At 37.1% G+C, this 19,581-nt stretch overlaps 1 protein-coding gene across 2 annotated transcripts in view; it reads right to left on the bottom strand.

Moving 5' to 3' along the window:
* PIK3C2A (phosphatidylinositol-4-phosphate 3-kinase catalytic subunit type 2 alpha) overlaps nucleotides 1-19,581 on the bottom strand; it is a 69,676-nt gene that overhangs the window by 7,185 nt on the left and 42,910 nt on the right. For both annotated transcript variants that reach the window (XM_014962256.1, XM_014962257.1), the window contains exons 9-27: nucleotides 18,987-19,130; nucleotides 16,646-16,688; nucleotides 16,345-16,558; nucleotides 16,142-16,264; nucleotides 13,640-13,807; nucleotides 11,686-11,794; nucleotides 10,791-10,933; nucleotides 9,941-10,129; nucleotides 9,370-9,463; nucleotides 9,002-9,096; nucleotides 8,503-8,683; nucleotides 7,804-7,908; nucleotides 6,680-6,772; nucleotides 6,219-6,348; nucleotides 4,562-4,698; nucleotides 3,697-3,866; nucleotides 2,448-2,604; nucleotides 1,930-2,039; nucleotides 502-709 (exon numbers count right to left, since the gene is read on the bottom strand). In XM_014962256.1, the coding sequence (XP_014817742.1) occupies nucleotides 502-709; nucleotides 1,930-2,039; nucleotides 2,448-2,604; nucleotides 3,697-3,866; nucleotides 4,562-4,698; nucleotides 6,219-6,348; nucleotides 6,680-6,772; nucleotides 7,804-7,908; nucleotides 8,503-8,683; nucleotides 9,002-9,096; nucleotides 9,370-9,463; nucleotides 9,941-10,129; nucleotides 10,791-10,933; nucleotides 11,686-11,794; nucleotides 13,640-13,807; nucleotides 16,142-16,264; nucleotides 16,345-16,558; nucleotides 16,646-16,688; nucleotides 18,987-19,130 (2,613 nt within the window). The remainder of the gene's footprint in view (nucleotides 1-501; nucleotides 710-1,929; nucleotides 2,040-2,447; nucleotides 2,605-3,696; nucleotides 3,867-4,561; nucleotides 4,699-6,218; nucleotides 6,349-6,679; nucleotides 6,773-7,803; nucleotides 7,909-8,502; nucleotides 8,684-9,001; nucleotides 9,097-9,369; nucleotides 9,464-9,940; nucleotides 10,130-10,790; nucleotides 10,934-11,685; nucleotides 11,795-13,639; nucleotides 13,808-16,141; nucleotides 16,265-16,344; nucleotides 16,559-16,645; nucleotides 16,689-18,986; nucleotides 19,131-19,581) is intronic.

Raw genomic sequence — 19,581 nt, 5'->3', positions numbered from 1 at the left:
ACATCCAAAACACAGCACTATGCGGGCCACTATAATGATGAATAACTCCATCCCAGCCAAAGCCAATACAACTCTGTTCTTCCCCAGAAAGCAAGCGAGCCCACCCATTCTCAATAAGATCCAGATTGCAATTGCAGATTTTGTTTTTACTTTCAAGTCATCCACAGTGGGGCTCAGTCTTGGGTGTCAACACTGGTGTAGGTTTCTAGGCTCTCTTTATAGTCAATGCAGTCAGACTTCAGAGACCTCTTCAGCTCATCCTAAATCTGACATCAGTGCCTAACTGAATGAGTAAGTATCTACAGCTGTATTTATTAAAACTCTGTCAATAAAAGGAACCTAAGTTGTCTACCTCAACATTAGCTACTTTAAGCAAACCAAGGCAAGTTTCCCCTGGACTCCGTGATTAAGTACTGAACTTATGGCAAAAAGGAGAACGTATCTTGTTGGAAGAAAAAGCACAGTATCTTCACTGAGTGGAAACAGATTCCACGTACTTACATAGTATTTATCTGGGTTATATCTCTTCTGGTATGTAAACACAGACACTTGTTTGATTCGGCCATCTTGTTTAAGAGAGTACGTTTTAGCAGAAAATGAGAGAATGGGTTCATCATTAGAAGGTAGACCTGAGAAACGCAGCTGAGCCAAATTGTGAATGAAGAAATTAAATTTTGTGGCAACACTTCCCAGACTGGATTCAATCAACCTAGAAAAAAAAAACAACTTCAAAAACCACAAGTCAATGAATCAGACTTAAGACTAAGAATAATAAAAACCAGTTTCTTACTGGCAGAGAAACAGTTTTTAAACTAAGTGATCACTGGGCTATACAAATAGCATTGTATCAGCATTTAATAGAAGATTCAGTATCCAAACCTTGGAATATGCTGTTATCCAAGAAGTGAAGGCTTTCGAGAGTTGGTAAAAAACACCTGGAATACTGCATCCAGCTCTGGAGACCTCAGTACAAGAAAGACATGGACCTGTTGGAGCAGGTCCAGAGGAGGGCCACAAAAATTATGAGGGCTGGAACACCTCTCTGTTGAAGACAGGCTAAAAGAATTGGAGCTGTTCAGCCTGGAGAAGAGAAGGCTCCGGGGAGACCTTATAGCAGCCTTCCAGTACCTAAAGGGGGCTTTTATGGAAGATGGGAACAGGCTTTTTAGTAGCGCCTGTAGTGATAGGAGAGGGGGCAATGGTTTTAAACTGAAAGAGGGTAGATTCAGGCAAGATAGAAGAAAGAAATGTTTTGCGATGAGGATGGTGAAACACTGGAACGGGTTGTCCAGAGAGGTGAGAGATGGCCCCAGCCCTGGAAACAGTCAAGGTCAGGATGGACCGGGCTCTGAGCAACCTGATCTAGTGGATGTCCCTGCCCATGGCAAGGGTGGTTGGACTAGATGACCTTTAAAGGCCCCTTCCAACCCAAACCATTCTATGATTCTGAATTGCATGCATACTAATGCAGTTTTCCCATATTTTTAAAATTAAGTACAATGACACATCTTGTAACACATGGCAACAACTCAGTTACACCCCCACTTGCTGCAGTGGAGCAATATCCCTCCCTCTCCAGTGGGCAAAAGCACCTCTTGAAACAGAGAGCTTCTTTACAATGCATTGTGAGGTTCCTATTATATGCACTGTCTCAAAACAGCCAGACAGAATTATCTACTCTCAGTATTTCAAACAAGTTTTTAAGCACAAGGTCACTCTTAAAGGCAGCAAAGTATTCTAGTGCAAGCATTAATCTTATATTAAACTTATTTATGTCGTTCACTGGTTAACTGGCATTTCATAATTTGCAGTGTAACTATTCACCTTCTACACGTGTTTGTGAACATCTTTAGCGCATTTTTTCATAGCAGAAAGCTGCCATTAAGAGGATGATGCTGGGAGATATTTTCGTTTTCACTTATCTAGTACCTTGTAAAGAAAATGGTAGCTTCTGCATCTGTTGTTTGGGGCTGGAGAGCATCCTGGACATACTTCAGGTCCTGAATTCCACTTAGTTCTGGTAACCCAGAAGAAAGCATCTACAAGAAATTAAGATTTACAGTTTCAATGCAATAAACCCAATATTATTTTACATTGAAATTATTAAAACTTAGACCCTCAAATTCATTTCAAGCTGCACTAAATTACTAAATGCTAACAGTGATAGCCAACAATTACTTATAATCAGCAGTTATTCACCATTTCTGCTGAATTATAAGCAGTTAAAAACTCTTTGCAGGGTAATTTATGGCATCTTAATTTTAAGTTTTCAGGAAACAGGTAGGTAGTAAAAAAGCAAAAAAAAAAATCCAAATTACAACCTTCCTAAAAACTCCATCTGTTTCTGGCTTTTGAAAGCACGCATTAAGGGTTTCTGCAGCATAAAAAGCATTTAATACAATCCAACATGATATGTCTATCTAAATTGAATTTAATAAAATGTTTACCAATGAAAGTAGGTTAAGGAAGAGGCTTGCATGTTTTCTTATCAAATTGTAAGCTTGACAGCAGAGATCCACGAACAACTGAAAGCGAATCGTGGGTTTTTCACCACCATTAATGACATAAGCCATATCCGATGTTAGCACAAAAGGAGCTCGATCCCTGTCCAAAGAGCACAGAATTTATAAGTTAATTATAAAGCCTATTCAGTGTGTCATGTGCTTACTCCTCCCCTTCCTCCCCACCTTGAGGTAACAATATTAAATAATCCATTAATGCCATTTTACATTTCTGGGTTGGGTTCAGCTGCTTAGGGCTATCTCAGACTCCCAGCACATCCACATGATACTGGACCTACAGCAGATCTCCTGGAGCAACACTTGGAGGCCAGGTTACCTTACAGTGCCTTCCATCCCTCACTTCGGGGAGCCATTACACACTGAAACAACTGTAATGGCTCTGTCACCTGACCAAAACATAGCTTCTCTATCCTGGATATAGATTATCTTCCCCTACATAGAGGAGTAGTAAATACAAACTTCCTCTTCAATCTTTTCTATAACGTTGACATTCACGACTGACTTTATGAGCAAGAGTCTGTTCTCATTTATTTCACACACAGATATTCAGATGACATAAAGGTCTGGCACTCAATTTCACATTCACTGATAAAGTTTACCTAACAAGCATGCAGTATATAATTGCATGAACACAGCTAAAGAGGTGAAACTACACTACAGTTTTATCCAATATTCCTGGAAAAGTATGACACCAAGATTTGTGTTAGATGTAAAGCTCCCAAATATCAGTAAAAAGTTGCATCTTTTCCTGTACCAAAATACTTGGCTTTTATAACTATTGTAAAGAAACTTCCATTGAGATTTGCCAAGTTCTTAGGAAATGAATGCAGTTTGGAAGCACTGAAGTTAAATGATGTTTGGGAGACCAAATTCCTTATTTCAATCTACCGGCAGACAGAACAGTAATTCTATTTGAAAGCTATGCCTGTGTGCTTTGACTTAAAACAGTTCCAGAGATCAGAATATGGGAAGAGGAAGCTGGAGCCTTTTCAAAATTAATTGTATACAGGTAAGTTTGATGCATTCTGGAAAGTCTGTGGTTAAATTGGAAGATACTGGCTTTGTGGTGAGAACAGATAACAGGAATTTAAAAGTTAATGCTTAGAATTATAATGCTTAGAAAAATATACTATAACCCACTTCATTCTCTACGTTGCTTAGCTACAGAAAATACCTTTTAAAGCTACCAAACATTTGTGCATGACCCAAAAATTTTCCAAAGTCAATGTGAAACATATGCCCTGTGTTTCGGAGCATTATGTTATCATTGTGGCGGTCACAAATTCCCAATACGTAAGTAGCTACACAGCATCCTGCACAGGAGTAAATGAAGTTTTCTGAAGCCTGGGAGGGAGAGAAAAAAAGTGAATTGAGATCAATATCAGTGGAAAAACAGCATTCATGCATTCAACAGTGTAAAAATCCAAGCCAGACTAGACATGCCCTAAAATTTGCTTTTTTTCCAAAACAGTGTTCTTCAGATAGCTTTGCAAAAATCTTTTGTTTCCAGCAAAAATCCAGTTACCAAAAAATCACAGTTTCCAGCAAAAACTGTTATTTTGTTTTTTAAATAAGTGAAAGAGAAAAGAGGAATTGAAGACAAATCACAAAAAGAATTAAATGTTAGCAAAGAAGACGGGACAAGACTTATTTTTCAGTGTGTTGTAAAAGCACTGTAGCCAAAAGAAACATTTTATTTTTTGAATCCCATGTGCTTGTATGAGAAGAGGCCACTGCTCCTAAACCACAACTAAGAGAAGGCACTGTTCCTTCCTATCTTAAATTTTGAAGTACACTTTTTCTATATCCAATAAAAACTCCTGATATGAATAATGAGAATCCATCTGGCTCCTTTTTAGTTATGTAAGGGATTTTCATTTGCTCTTTTTCAACTATAAGAAAAAATAAAGTTTCCTAAAGATACAAACAAAAAATTTCAATGGAAGACCTGGAATAAGCATTACATCCCTTCATAAGACAAGATGGTATTTATCCCTTTTTGAAACGTCTTCAAAAAAACAACACTGAAAAAAAGTTACCTTTTCATATTCCTCCTCTGTAGGATTATACTTTCGCAACCATTCTGCCAGAGGCTTGTCTTTAAAAGAACCTGTCACTCCATATTCCACTTGAATTTTCCTAAGTGTATCTGAAGCAGGAACAAGCTCTACCATGCCTTTATAGAAAATATAACACAGTGTATTTAACTATCTCCTTGTTACACTGCATTTTCATTATTCAGTAGAAACTTTCTTGACAAAGATGGTTTTTAAAATTTTAGACTAGCTTCTTTCAAAACACAGTTAGGTGTAAAAATAGTGCTATTAGTCTACTAAACATTTCCACAGACTGTATTACAAAGCATACCATGAAACACATGTTGCAATACAAGTTGGGCTTACTTTACTACAATTAATTATGGTTGCTAGAATGCACATACAAATTATACTTTGAATAATTACTTTCTACTACATAAACTAGAATTGGTCTATAAGCAATAACTGCAAAATATTTTGATGCTGACATTTCTCATACACTGACACTTAAGTAATCTAGTAATTTTAACTGCTGTCAAGTGTTGAAACAAACCAGACTTGCTCCAGAAATAAGGCAGTGGGCTTTACATGTGGCCTTATTTTGGAGACATCATTTACTAAAAATATTTGTATAGCTAAATCTTAAAAGGAAGACATTTATTTGATTAACAGAATTTTACTTCTATCTTGGCAAGAGCTACTAAAGACAAATCTGTAATTTACATCCATTTTTCTTTTTTACTTTAATCCTTCAAGTACTTTAGGAATAGTAAAATTAGCAGCAACAAAAAAAAAGTAACATGCTACATAATCAATTCATCATTCAAAGTAGGAGGAAAAGCCATCTGTTTTTCTAAAGAGCAAGTCTTACATAAACAGAAGCTTTTTGATTAGTTTTGCCAACCTAAACTTCTAATGTATCCATGTAGTTAAGAGTTTTCATCATGCTGTTCTAGCATCTAACTGAAGAAATACTTAAGTTACTGTTGATCCTCTTAAGGATCTTTTGCTTCCTATTGACTAGCTCTGGAGAATTAGCGAAAACTAGCAAAAAGCACGTTCAAGGTGCAGGGTGGTATTTACACTCAAGAGTCCTACCATCCTAGTTTGAAACCTAAAAGACAGCCTTATAATGCCAAGGAACTTTTCCCAGCATATAACACCAATTGTGGACACAGTGTAGGTGCCTTAAACTTTATTTCTTTCTGCACATTTCAGTATATGAATAATACTCCCTGACTCAACTGCAACAGATTCCAAATACTTCAGAATTTCAGTTTTGCCTTCAATACATTCTTTCACTGTAACTAAGCTTTCAGAATGAGGATTGCTATGGCACCATTATTTTCTTGTGTTGCAGCAAGGGCAGCAAGAGAAACCTTAGCCTTTATCATTATATTTACTTGCTTGCACCACTGTTTGTTGACAACGGAACACGTAAGACTCTCAGGACTCAAGAGAAGAAACAGACTGAAATGTAACTCAGCCACCAGAGCATTCAGAACAATTTAACTTGTTATACTCTCGAGTACTGAAGTTCTTTGCATGGAAGGCTTTTGGCCTTCCACTCTTTCTTGGGCCTGCCTCTACACAGAAATTTTTCACTATCAGTGTGACAAGTTGGGGAGCAAAAAATTATAGGCAGCATCTGGCTTTTCACCTCGGTCTTTTCCAGTTGAGAGACACTTGAAGATAACCATCCGTAGATCCAGTCCCTCCTGCAGCCAAATCTTATCCATAATCTTAATCATTTGTAAAGCCAACATATCTTGTCTCAGATCTTCACCAACCTTAAATGGAAAAATAAAATTTAACTGGAGGCATAATATGCTTTCAGTAAAAATCAGCTTCACAGATTTTAACTGCTTTACATTTCTAGGAAGTGATACATTATGATACTTTCTTCCTACGCACTTTAAGAGAAATAGGCTACATTTAAGCTTTCCTGTGCAGTAGACTTCCTCTCAGAGTTTACAGCCTGTTAAGATGTTGGTTTCTAGATACACAGGAACAAACTCACAAAATAATTAAGCTTATTGGTCTAGGGCAAAGCTAATTGATACCAAAGAAGAAGTGATTATCATTCAACTTTTTTTTCTCTAATACACATGTAAGGCCTACCTTAAACATCACGTTAATTTCTTCTCCCAGAGGGTCTGCATTTATCAGTGCAACTTTCAGTGGTACTGCATTGGAGCTGAAGAAAGAACATGCCTACAAGCAGATCTAGTGTTAATACTCAAAAAGGACTATTCCTGCCAGCCCAGAAAACAAGACATTCTGACAACAAGCAGGTTTAACACACAATGTCTCTATTCAGACTTTTAACATTGCGATGGTGGCAAATACGTGCTTCTTTTGGATAAAGAGCTGTTATTTGTTGATTTCTTGTACAAAAGCCAATACTGCTGCAGAGTGATGTTTTTTATGCATTTTGAAAGGAAAAGTGAATAAAACATGGACAAATATTTATCAGCGGGTTTTTTTGAAACATAGAAGATAATGTAAAAAACCCTGGTATTTGCATGTTTCACACTATTAACTCATTTATCTACTTTCAAGTATATACTCATGATTTCATAGTTACAGCAGAGAAGGAAAACAAGACGAACTGTCTCTCCACACAGGATTAAATCCAGTGTTCACAGACCTTTAGGTTCTCAGTCATGCATGATATAAATCAAGATTGTGGTTGAGCAGACATTGTCAAACCTTGCAGAGTTTTGGAAAAATAATTTACCTGCTTCTCCTACATTATTACTTTCTGGACCTTCACAATAAAATAAAGCTACTGTCTCCCTCCCTGGATTCAGTACATCTCTTGGACACAGCCAGTAATGGGCAGTTTCACTGTATCTGCTCATTGTTTAAACTTTATAGCCTTGGTCAATTTTCTCTTTTGATTACTACTGCAAATAGGATTTTTTCCATGCATTTTGAATAATCTACTTACTATAACCAGGTTTGTTGGTCTCAAAAGACACAGTGTCTGAAGAAATAGTAAGTTATTACAGATATTATTTTTATAATACAAGTACCTTCATCTGTTTTACACAAGTATTTGTATAAATTTTATCTTTGCTCAAATTTCACTGCCTCATTCAATCAGAATTTTTAATTAAACCCCTCCCCCCCAGCAGAAAGAGCTCTCAAGCACCTCCTTTGATTTTTTTTTTCCTGCTTGTAAAAGCTTTGCCTATATGTAATTTTTACAAAAATGTTTTGAAAGTTTGAACCAGCAGTACCTTAATGTTTAACTCTTTTGCCACAAGACTGGGGTTAAGAGGCAAACGGCATTTGTTCTTCAAGAAAAACAACTGCACACGTTCCATACCATTTTGCAAGGCAGCCTGCAGACAAAAATAATAATAATATTTAAAAAAATCAGCTGACATTTTCCTAACTGAAGCATCTAAAGAAAACTTCTGGAAAAAGTTATCCTGAAGCCAGTGTCTTAACTCCTTGGTATCAAAGGAATACTAGAAATTACAACTGCTGTTTTAGCTATTAAACAAATAGAAGCCTGGCAGTACAACATTAATATTGCACAAGACTGGGATTTTTTTTTTTGACCGAATTGGATGATAGCATCACACTCTATCAGACTAAGTTCCTATTACCATATAAACAGACATCCCCTTCTTTTGCAAAACAGGACCGTGCTTCAGCAGTAATAGGTTTAAATCCAATTCCAGTTTATTGTACACAGAAACCACCCTATTTTCTTACCTCACACATTCTTATGTTTAGAATCACAACAAATTTGACAAAAACATCAACTTCATTAAGCCATTAACTTGTTAAAATGCAGCACAATAGACAAATAGAGCTGTGTATTATACATAATGTTTTATTGAACTTAGACTTAAAAGGCAATTGAGGAGATTGTTTTGAGGGTATCCTCAGTCTAATCTTCCTAAATAGTATGAAAAGTATGTACACACCTGACGAGCAGATCCACTTGTTTGCTTTACTTTCTCTGCTACCGTTCCAAGAAGCTGCACTAGTCTGGTCTGCTTCTCCAGCTCTTCCCTCAGCCTTTTTCCACAGACGGAAAGAAAAGCTCCAAGAATTTGCTCATACCTTACACCAAACTTTGTGTCATACAGTGTATCCTTAAGAAGCCTGAAATAAAGGATTTAAGTTAAATTTTCCTATGGAAAATACTACAAACAATGCAATACTAAGACTCTAATATATTTTACCAAATCAATACTATATACATATATGAAGTTACAGAGGATATAAAAGGCAAGAAGTTCGTGCCTTATAAAGGCACTGTCTTTTTTTTCATAAAAAAGCCCATGATCTGTATTTCGTATACTCTCCTTTCATAAAATTCATTGTTATGAACTATGATATTAAGAAATAAATTTTTTTTTCTGGAAAAATTAATCTTAGAGCAAACATATTTCGTGAACAGTGGAACAAAGAACATCTTACCAATACAGGTAATGTGCTATTCGAATGCTTCCCAGCGCCCGAGCCAAAAGAAATTTCACAAGAGCACTGTCAAGGTAGGTTTCATGCTTCAATGCCTAAATGTAAAGAAAATGAAATAAAGCGGGCCTGGATTTAATTCTAGATGAAGACTGAGATTTTGACTAATGCACAGACAGAATCACCACAGATCCACAGGACAGTCACAGAGCAATTATTTACTCAATTGTTTTCCCTAATATGCTTTAGGTTATTAATTAGAGAGACATTGCAATCACACTTCTGCTACTAGTAATCAGTAATTCCTTCACATTTTCAAGAGAAAGAAAAAAAAAAATTATTTGAACTTCAGTGGAGGCAGAAAGTCTTACCTGCACAAATTGAGGGAGGAAATCTGTTAACTCATCATCACTTAAAGCCTCCATCCAATTCACAGCTGTGCTTCGTACTTCCTGATCAGCAAACCTAGAAAGTTACCACAAAGCTACATTATGTTTATTCTGTTCATGTAGGGATTGTTTTTTTTTTCTTTTTTAGAGATCAGCTAGATAGAAAATAACCAATATAAGGTCTTTAACAGCTCAAAAAAGGACCTACAAGTTTGAGGCACTTCATTACCCAAGACACAAACACATGTGCATGTTTAGGACAAGCATACTAATCTCTCAAAACTTCAGTCTTGATAGCTTGGCTGTATAGCTTGCTCTTCTCTCACAAATTAGATTTCAGAATCCTAACCACTATTGCTGTTCTTTCACTACATGACTTGGTTAATCCTATGTGAATAAAGTAAGCACATGTTCTTGACATTTTAAGAAAATTTAGCTTTTGCTACAAGAAATTCAGCAATATTTTCCACAAGAATGGCATTCAGAATCTTCTACTGAAGAGAAGTCATGAAATGCACAAGTACAGAGAATTTATTTATGCTATTTTTCTTACTTTGAGTCTAGTAGTTCCAGTGCAGCTAAGGGTGATAAAGGAGGCCACTGCTGAAGTAACGAATATATTTCTGGAAGACTCGCCCAGTCCCAGTGAGGGGCACTAGCCAGTATTTTTGGTAGGCTATTAGTATGATTATGACAATAATGTCTTTTCTCCCACAAAAATTCTTTATCTTCTTTTGATAACCTGTAGACAAAAGCATTTTGGTTTATAACATACATTACAGACCATCACCTGAATAGCCCCAATGCTACTGGTCACTGTATACATACAGATGATTTAACACATAACACAGGATGAAATTAAAATGGCTATTTCCTCCACAAAAGTCAAAATGAGAAACAAAATAAAGCCTCAAACATTATGAAAACAGTCGTTCAAAGTTATAATTTGGGCAGGACAAAAATCAGTTTTAGTGTAATCTGAAATAAACCAAAATGTTAATGTTAGTTTGGTGCAGATGAGTGGGAAAGCCTGCCAGAAAAGCTTCCATAGCATATGAAAAGGCACTGCTAAAACTGCCGCTGCTCCCTATAACTGAAGAACTGCCAAGCAGGAATAAGCATATAACATATGCCTATTTTATATATATACACACACACATATAAAACATATATAACAGGCAGCCAAAAGGGTAGCGATCTTGCAATAGAGAGTATTATGATGTGGGCCACGGAAAGCACAAGTAAACCATTATTTTGCGAGTTTAATTCAATCTCTTGTTTAAAGTCCTCACAGGTCTTCAAAATATACTAGACCCATGTTAAAGAAATTTAAGAATAAATAAGCAGTGCAGACATTGTATGTCACATACAATTAGCCCATAGCTAGAAAGAGGTGAACATACCCAATGGTGTTATCCTTGGAGAGAATGGCCAGGAGACGTTCTCTTAATGGTTTTTCTAGTGTTTCTATGGAATGATGCGCAGTAGCCTTTGCAGCTTGAGGAATTTTATATTCAATATCAAAAGCATGGGATGGGAAGTCAATCTAAAAAAAATAAAATAATAAAATTATGCAAGTCCTTAAGAATAGTAGAGACAGTTGAGGCATCTGAACTCTTTACTTCTACATGTGTAACAGTTTTCAGGCTATTTCCTGAATATTTTTTCCATCTCAATTCTTCTACATAACTGTGGTCCTTAAGCGTATGACAACTCTGTTGTTACACAACCCAGGAGTTGCAGTACTCCTCAGAAGTGAAGCAAAAGCGTTTAGAGTGGAGACTAGTCACAGAACTTTTAAAATCTGCACCAGTGGTTTCAACCCAACCTTCAACTCCGGCCATGTCTTGAGACTGCTAAGCCATGCCTAACAGGATGCCTTCTCTTCAGAGAGGAATCTGGACTCTGAATCTAGAATGAGAAGTGCTTATATTCTGTAAAGAAGCTGGAATTGCTATTGTTTGGGGTTTTGACAAATCCCATCTCAATATACATTTCTATAGATTGCTTTTCAAAAACGTTCTCTCCCACTACTGGTAGCATGTACTACCAAGTCATCTCCGATTTCTCTTACTTCAAGACAGTGATTCAGTAACTCACTTGTATACAATTACAGCAGCTTTCCATTCTTTGTCCTTAATGCTTAGTAATCACTATTCTGCACTGGCTTTCAGATATGACTTCACAATATTTACACTCTCCCCAAAACATTAATTGATCTTTTAACACTCATGTAAGAGTTACAAGTGACAATATTCAAACAAAACATAGCCAGATCAAGTCAGAATTATATATAACCTGCAATACTATTCTTTCTGTATTTCCTTTCTTACTGGCCGTCCCTGACGCATGATGTGGATGTGATGAGGTCCAGAGTTGCAAGAGCTTTGTTCCACAAGTTAACAACCTGAGAAAAAAAGCACGTACAGGTATTAATGTCACAACCTGTTTATTTCAACTAGATATTAGTGATTAGAATCCTATCTGGAGAAGATCAGTGGTCACTACAAGGAAACAATTCCAAAATATTAGTTGGTATAGAAAGAGTTCAAACTGAGTATGTGCTTCTGCTGCAGAGATAAAAGTTTATCTTGGGACGAGTATTTCAACATTGATGTTTTGAAAAGAACACAGGAAATCAAACTGTATTATCCAATACAGTTCAGAGCTTAAAAAAGGAATTATGATCATCAAGTGTCAAGTGAATTTCATTGGATATCTTCCGTACTTTAAGTCCTTTAAAATGCTGCATACAACTTTTAGGTAGAAAAGACAAAGGGAAAAGTTCAGTGCTGACACATCTGACCCAGCTAAATTAAGTGCCCCCTACTTCTTAGGGGAGAAAAGGAATACTTTTGCATCTGAGAAATAAACTGGATACAAGCACCTTCTTACCTTACCAGAAAAAAGGCACAGGCATATGAATATTATAGATCTCACCATTTGCCTGGACTTTCCACATTACTAGATTCTGCAAGCACATATCAGATGATGTTTGTATTTGCTAGTTTCTTCCCAATATTAATACCGTTTCCAACTGTACTAAGGTACAACTGAGGATACTTCCTAAATCAGTTCTGTGCCTAGCATTCAGCACTTAAAACTTCTGTGAGTCTTTAAAAGTCAAAATACACTCTCAAAAGACTGCTTGAAGGCCAAGTCATTAGTGTCTTTTGAAAGATGTGTTTCAAAGAAAGAACAGTTCTTTATATGTAAATATCAACTGGGAGCTTATGAAGCCAATAAAAATTACTAAACCATGCCACTAAAACCTAACTGAACAGTCTGTTCTTTTTAATAATTCTCCAGTTTAATATTCTTGCCACAGCCTACTGTCTCATCCACAAGTAAAGATATTTTAAGCCACTTGACTTTACAACTGGTATTGGATGAAGAAAAGTGCTCTTCTTTCCTATCTTAAGACAGTTTTAAGGCAAAGGTGCTTCTTTGCCAGCGAGATGATGGAAGCATAGCCCATTGTTTACCTGCTGTCAGGATTCTGTTCTGCTTTGCATTTCACTAGACACTATTCCTGCTGAATGCAAGGATTGCTGCAAACGTTTTCTTCTGCAAGTTGCATTCTCTATCATCACAGCTCATGAATTGGCTGAGAACTGGCTGTTTACACTTCAGCTGTTAAAATATATGTGAATACTGACTGAACTGCCTCTAGCCAAGGTAACGTACTGTTAGATATTCTAATCTGATATAAGAACTCATGTAAGACCACCTACCAAGACCATATTCCTTCAGTAGAAGGGAGGCTATCAATTCAGGAGGCAGTGACTCCTACAGATACTTCAATTGCATATGACTTATAGGGCAACATCTGAATGTTAGTGGATTCCTCCAACAACAACCTGAGTTATGCTTATACATTGAACTGCTGCATACTTAAACAGTTGGTACTAACACGACCTCTTTTGGCCCACATTACTATGAAGATTTCCTGCAAACAAAACCACTTTGATCCAAACAATATTCAACTTCCTCCAGCAAATATTTTTTTTCAGCCAGTTAGATGGAAATACCACAACACAGGACTGTGTTTTTTTACCTAATTTAATGGAAGGTATTATTTCTGTAAGAATACAGTTTATAATTCTTAACTTTATCATGGCCTACTACATTCAGTGGCAAAGAAGCAGTTTCTATAGTTATGAGAGTTTCTATAGTTGTGAGAGTTATATAGTTATAACCTTTGTATAGAGTAAATCATATCAATGCTCTTACTCATATTTGGGATACTTACCGCCTAAAATCAAAAAGAGGTAGAGAAACCTGACCCAAAATTTCTGGGCCCTTTCTCTGTTTATTTGAGTCAGGAGAATTCCCACTACTTTGATTTAGGATTCCGAAGAGAGTCAGACGTAAGACTGATTCCAAAGGCAGCTGTGAAATCTGGATTGGGAAAATTATTCTACAAAATAAAAGTATTAAAAAGAAGTCAGTCAGAGGAAGGACAGTTATTAGTAACTTACAGGCTAACCCATATAATCCGTTGATGCCTCTTGCTTTCAAAAAGTTAATTAACATTAAAGAAAAAGCGTCTAATTTCCATGCAATTATATTTCACCCTATCTCCCTTACCAATGGCTTGCAAAACCTGCTAAATTACAATTCTGCACTGTAGTCAGATTTGGAACAACCCTTTTTAATCTTCGTCTATTAAATTACATTCCTTACACAGAACTGCACTGTCCAGCATAACCAGTCTTCCCACTCTACTCACTAGGAGGATACACACAATTCCATGTTAGCCACCTCCTAATCTCTCAGATTTAAGGAGTCAGCTGACAATAGTTTCCCAACCAAATTAAAGAATCTATTAAGAACTACCACAAGCTAAATGCAAGTGCTACAAACCCAGCACCCATAAAGAAAGCAACTGCGTATACACATCACTGATCAATTCAAATTCAGATTTTTATTACCAAGACAGTTATGCTATAAAACACTACAACTATATGAAGCATCTTATAAGCAATCTAACACACCTTTCACTGTAATACAGTAGTACCTGCCAGGAAAAGATCTGACAATTAATCAGAATTAATTACTTGATAATTAACCTTGCATCAGAAAAAAAAAGAAAAAAGGTAGTTGGAGTATTCTCTGCAGGCAAGTATTCTAAAACCCGAAACTCTCAATGCTGGTCTGAAATAATTTGTCACTGTGGACTTTCATAGAGTTGTCCAGGCCGGAAGGGACCTCCAAAGGTCATCTAGTCCGATCCCCCCGCAGTCAGCGGGGACACCCCCAACTAGACCAGGTTGCCCAGGGCCTCGTCAAGCCTCTCCTTGAATATCTCCAGGGATGGGGCCTCAACCACCTCCCTGGGCAACCTGTTCCAGTGCTCCACCACCCTCACAGTGAAGAACCCTCTCCTCATCTCCAGTCTAAATCTGTTCCCCTCCAGCTTGAAGCCATTGCCCCTCGTCCTGTCACTACAGGCCTTTCTAAACAGGCTCTCCCCAGCCTTCCTGTAGGCTCCCTTCAGGTACTGGAAGGCCGCTTATTAGGTCTCCCCGGAGCCGCCTCTTCTTCAGGCTGAAAAACCCCAGCTCCCTCAGCCTGTCCTTGTAGCAGAGGTGCTCCATCCCCCTGATCATCCTCATGGCCCTCCTCTGGACCCTCTCCATCAGGTCCGTGTCCTCCTTATATTGAGGACTCCAGACCTGCACACAATACTCCAGGTGAGTTCTCACCAGAGCAGAGTAAAGTGGCAGAATCCCCTCTCTGGACCTGCTGGCAACGCATCTTTTGATGCAGCCCAGGATGGGATTGGCCTTCTGGGCTGCAGCTGCACCCTGCCTGCTCATGTCCAGCTTCTCCTCCACCAGCACCCCCAAGTCCCTTTCCTCAGGGCTGCTTTCTAGTACCTCACCCCCTAGTCTGTACTGACGGCGAGGACTGTACTGGCCCAGGTGCAGAATACCTTTCAAGGTATTCTTCAGGGTCTGTCTATCTCTGACCTTTAAAAACAGCCAGGAAAACTGATAAAGGGCAATGTGGAGCTCACTTGATACTTGAGTTATGACAAGTTGCCTGATAGCTATTAAGTGGAAAAGAGTAAGCTGTGCATAGATAATGAAAAGTATTTTCCTCTCTCAGTTATCACCCATCATCCTCTCCCAATTTCTTCTCCGCATGTCATTCCTTTTTCCTTTCTATCCTCTTCCACTGCCCCATAAAGAGAAACTGAAGTTTAGTGGCTCAGAGCAGACATTCTCATATGCTATAGATGGACACTTTTAAGCACTTACACACCTGCTCTCTTTATAGAGATAATCCTTAACTAAGATTTTTAAATTCAGATACAAAGCTGTTATGATGTATTTGGATCAAAAAAAGATACAGCATTAATGTTAGTAGAAGTCAGCTGCTTTTCCTCCCCATTATATAATGTGAGCACTGCTTATAAGCAAGTTTTGTTCATTGTTCTTTAAACACCACAAACTGTTCCATTACAAGGAATGTAATGACCTTCCCAACTCCTTATAATTGCATACTACAAACATTAGCACAGGGCTCTTGTCCAGCATTTCCATCCCCGCTTCTAAAATGAATAGTGAAATACCATTTGGAAAAATATTTCTTATTTTGGTCAATAAGTTTCATACATTGTTCTTTCAACACTTCAAAATGAATCAGAAGCAAGAGTTGCTTGAATGACTGTATTCAGCAGCTAGCTGGGTAGGTACAAGCGAAAATTAAATATTGTAGTGAGTTTTAGGATGCTAAAGCCACTTACAGTTCATCCCACTTAATCAAGTAGAAGAAGTTCTTGTACGTGCCAACCTTCTTGGACTGAATGGGTTTAAACAGATCTTTTCCATTATGGGTCAGAGAACAAATCAAGTAGTATTTTTCATAACTGGACAAGGAAAAGAAAGTAAATTAAACAAACAAGCAAATCTATAAAAGGATCAATTTTACAACTAATAAATTACTTACTTTGATACCCAACCAGAAGAAATTCCATGAACAGCAAATACTGTGAACTGGAGATGTTCTGTGGCAGTCCATGCTTCCTTAGTACTCTTACTATCTTTTGGAGAAATTACTGCAGAACTGCTACATGAATTCACATGGAGTCGCAGAAGGGCCTCAACTGCTCTTGTTAACTGGTCTATACTCACTTTCAGAGGGTTTTCAGGCTGCGGTGAACCTAAATTATAATTTATCTTTAGTGTGTATCTTCCTAAAACAGCCACCTAAAAGCAATATTTAAATAAAACTGAAGAACTTTACTCACCAGATGAGCTCGTGCTAGTGTTGTCGCCACATTGTGAGGACACCTACACAGTAAAGTTAGAGCAAATTTTAATACCAAGAAACCCATATTAATTTTCCATTGCTCTTAAGTATCTTATACAGAAATTACGAAACATCTGAATTAGACCCGTATTTGGGTTTATGTAACATCTATTTACTCAAAGTTCCTCAAGAGTAAGCGCCACCATCACAATTTCCATAACACACAGCAACCAAGTTCATAAAGCTCATGTTTTGTCAAGTCGCAACTATTTTGACACCCTTTATGAACTCTTACAAGACACAGCACATTTCAATATTGCTCAGGATACTCTAACTTCTCTGAGTAGAGATAAAACTCAGTCAGGGTTGTTATGGATGAAAGCAGAAGCTGTTGCTCCATCACCCAGTAATATAAGTCCAAGCAGCTGTTTTGTTTGTGGCATTCGTTAAGGTATCTTTTGTACGCAGAGTTACTATAAATTTAGTGCACAAAAAAAATGTTAAACAACTGAGAAAACTGAACAGTAAGAACTGTAATTTCATACTATCTGCTGTGTTTGCTTCTCGGTCTGCTAAAATGAAGTCTAAACATGATACAGTACTACAGCAATGTCTAGTTTCAACAAGGACACTGCTGAAGCCAACAAACAAATGTGACAAATCATGGGAATTTGCTCCTTTCTAACAAGGAAGCTGCAGTGAAATTCAGTGAAAGGATTTCATGCCAAATTCAACTTCTGATAAAACTACAACTTTTAACGAAAACTAAGTTTGTGTTTTAAAAACAAAACACAGTGAATTCCTAATACTTGAGAAAAAGTCTAAGAAGATTGCCACAACTTCTGCAGAAGAGTGAAAGCTCTCCTTATACTTGTGGTGTATTAATTGAGCGCCTTGTCAACATTAAGTTTTAACTATCAAACCCCTTCACGTTCTCATTAAAAACATGCAGGGTGCGTGTGTGTGAGTGTGGGTGCTTAAGTTTTAACTATCAAACCCCTTCACGTTCTCATTAAAAACATGCAGGGTGCTTGTGTGTGTGTGCAGGGAGCACATCTTTTTCCCCTTTCAGAAGAACTGCTATGTTTCCACCATACTTGCCAAGTAGTCCAAAAGTCTTTTGATGACAGGATGCCAAACTGTTGAAACAGCACTACATATATATTTATCATTTTCTACTTGATAGCCTACTGTTTTCCTGTTTTCTTTTTGGCCTCTTTTGCCACCCACAAAACAATTACTTTAAAATAAATAAAAATAAACAATATCTTACATAACGTTTAGATGCAACCGACTGTTTCTGAAAATGGTCCTATATGCCTTCATACAGATTACTGTTTAAGTCAATGTTCATTGCAAGAGAATTACAGGCTTTTACTGATAAAAAAAGTACCTTTTTCCAAATTCTACTGGTATAGCGTTATTTTTGGAAGTTATTTTTACACTGTAATCTAATTATTTCTACAGCTTTCTCCTATCAAAAAGCAATCATTGAAGAAATATTTAATATGCTGTATTTCACTAAGTTTTCTTAATACGTCTTCTGCATTTCCCTGCAAGAATTTTAGTTCTTGTGACAACTAGATTTATCTGGTCTATGCATTTTGCAAGAATTCTGCGCAGTATTACAAATATATCACTGAACTGACGAAGCTGAAATAGCACATGAATTGCCACTCTCATAAGGCAGCAGGACAACAGAAATAAAAAAGCTAAATAGTCTTGTAATGTTATCTACACACTTCTCCTTTTAACGACTGGTTTTGACAACATGACTTGAGACCAATTCTGCACAAGTAAACTATTAATTGTAAGGCAGTCTTATCATCAAAATCTGTGCTACTGAAGAGATTTTACTTTTGTCCATATGCTCAGGGATGCAGGAGCATGAACTGCTAGAGTTTCAAGATGCTATTGCTCTTCACATAAATACTGCACAGAAAATACAGGATGTGAATTCCTACTTTAAGCATAATTGCACTGATTTTAAAGGGCATGAGCTAGCTGTCAGTTTCCCATTGGTCTGACTTAGTCACAGGCTTAGTATCTACTGTGACACAAATATGTAGGTACAGAACCAGAAAACACTATTTTTAAAAAGGCACTATTTATAATGGGAAAGGATTCCAAGAGCAAATGATTAATGCATTAACAGCAAAGAGATGTTAAAATAAATTGAAGATACCAGGCAAAATAAAAACCCCACCAAAAACCAAAACCAAACAACATAATCCTGACTGAACTGTTGCTTGTATTTGCAACTACAAAAGATTAAAAAACAGTTTTTATTAGTGTTAAAAAGCACAACCCAAAATGCAGCTTATAGTGTGAAATCTTACCTCAGCATTTTTAGTCCTTGGAAGATTAACGACCCTCCTTAGCTTCTTTACTGATTCTGTTATTGCGGGAGTCTCTACACAATCCAATGTAGAACAGATTTTTCTGACAGTCTTAATTATGTGATCTACTGTTTTATGCTGGTTCTAATAAAGAATGTATGAGAGAACAGATTGATCTGATCACAACTGTGAAACCCAGAATTGCTTTAATTGTTTACTTTCATTTAAGAATGAATTACCAAGAAAGTTTCATCCCGAGACACGTATCTCAACTACATTAAACTCTGGTGTAACAAATTGATTAAATAAAAACCTCAGTATTGAGAACTTCTTTATAGCTCAGTTATCAATGCCAAAAACATAGGAGTAGTACAGATTCTAAAACAGTGTCCCAGGAAACATTAGGAGGTTCCCAACCATTTTTCTATTAAGCTGTAGACAGACGTGTATTTTCTAATGAGATATTAAGCTCGAATTCCCTCATGGCATAAACAGAAACTGTAGTTTAAAAAAGGGTATTCGATTACTGTGAAGAAGGAATGCTAAAGTTGTGGTGCTTCAAATTCAGCACTCTGAAAACAAACACACACGTTAA

Source organism: Calidris pugnax, unplaced genomic scaffold (genome assembly GCF_001431845.1).
Source record: "Calidris pugnax isolate Ruff unplaced genomic scaffold, ASM143184v1 scaffold593, whole genome shotgun sequence".
Lineage (NCBI taxonomy): Eukaryota > Metazoa > Chordata > Aves > Charadriiformes > Scolopacidae > Calidris > Calidris pugnax.
This window is presented reverse-complemented; position numbering and strand designations above follow the sequence as displayed.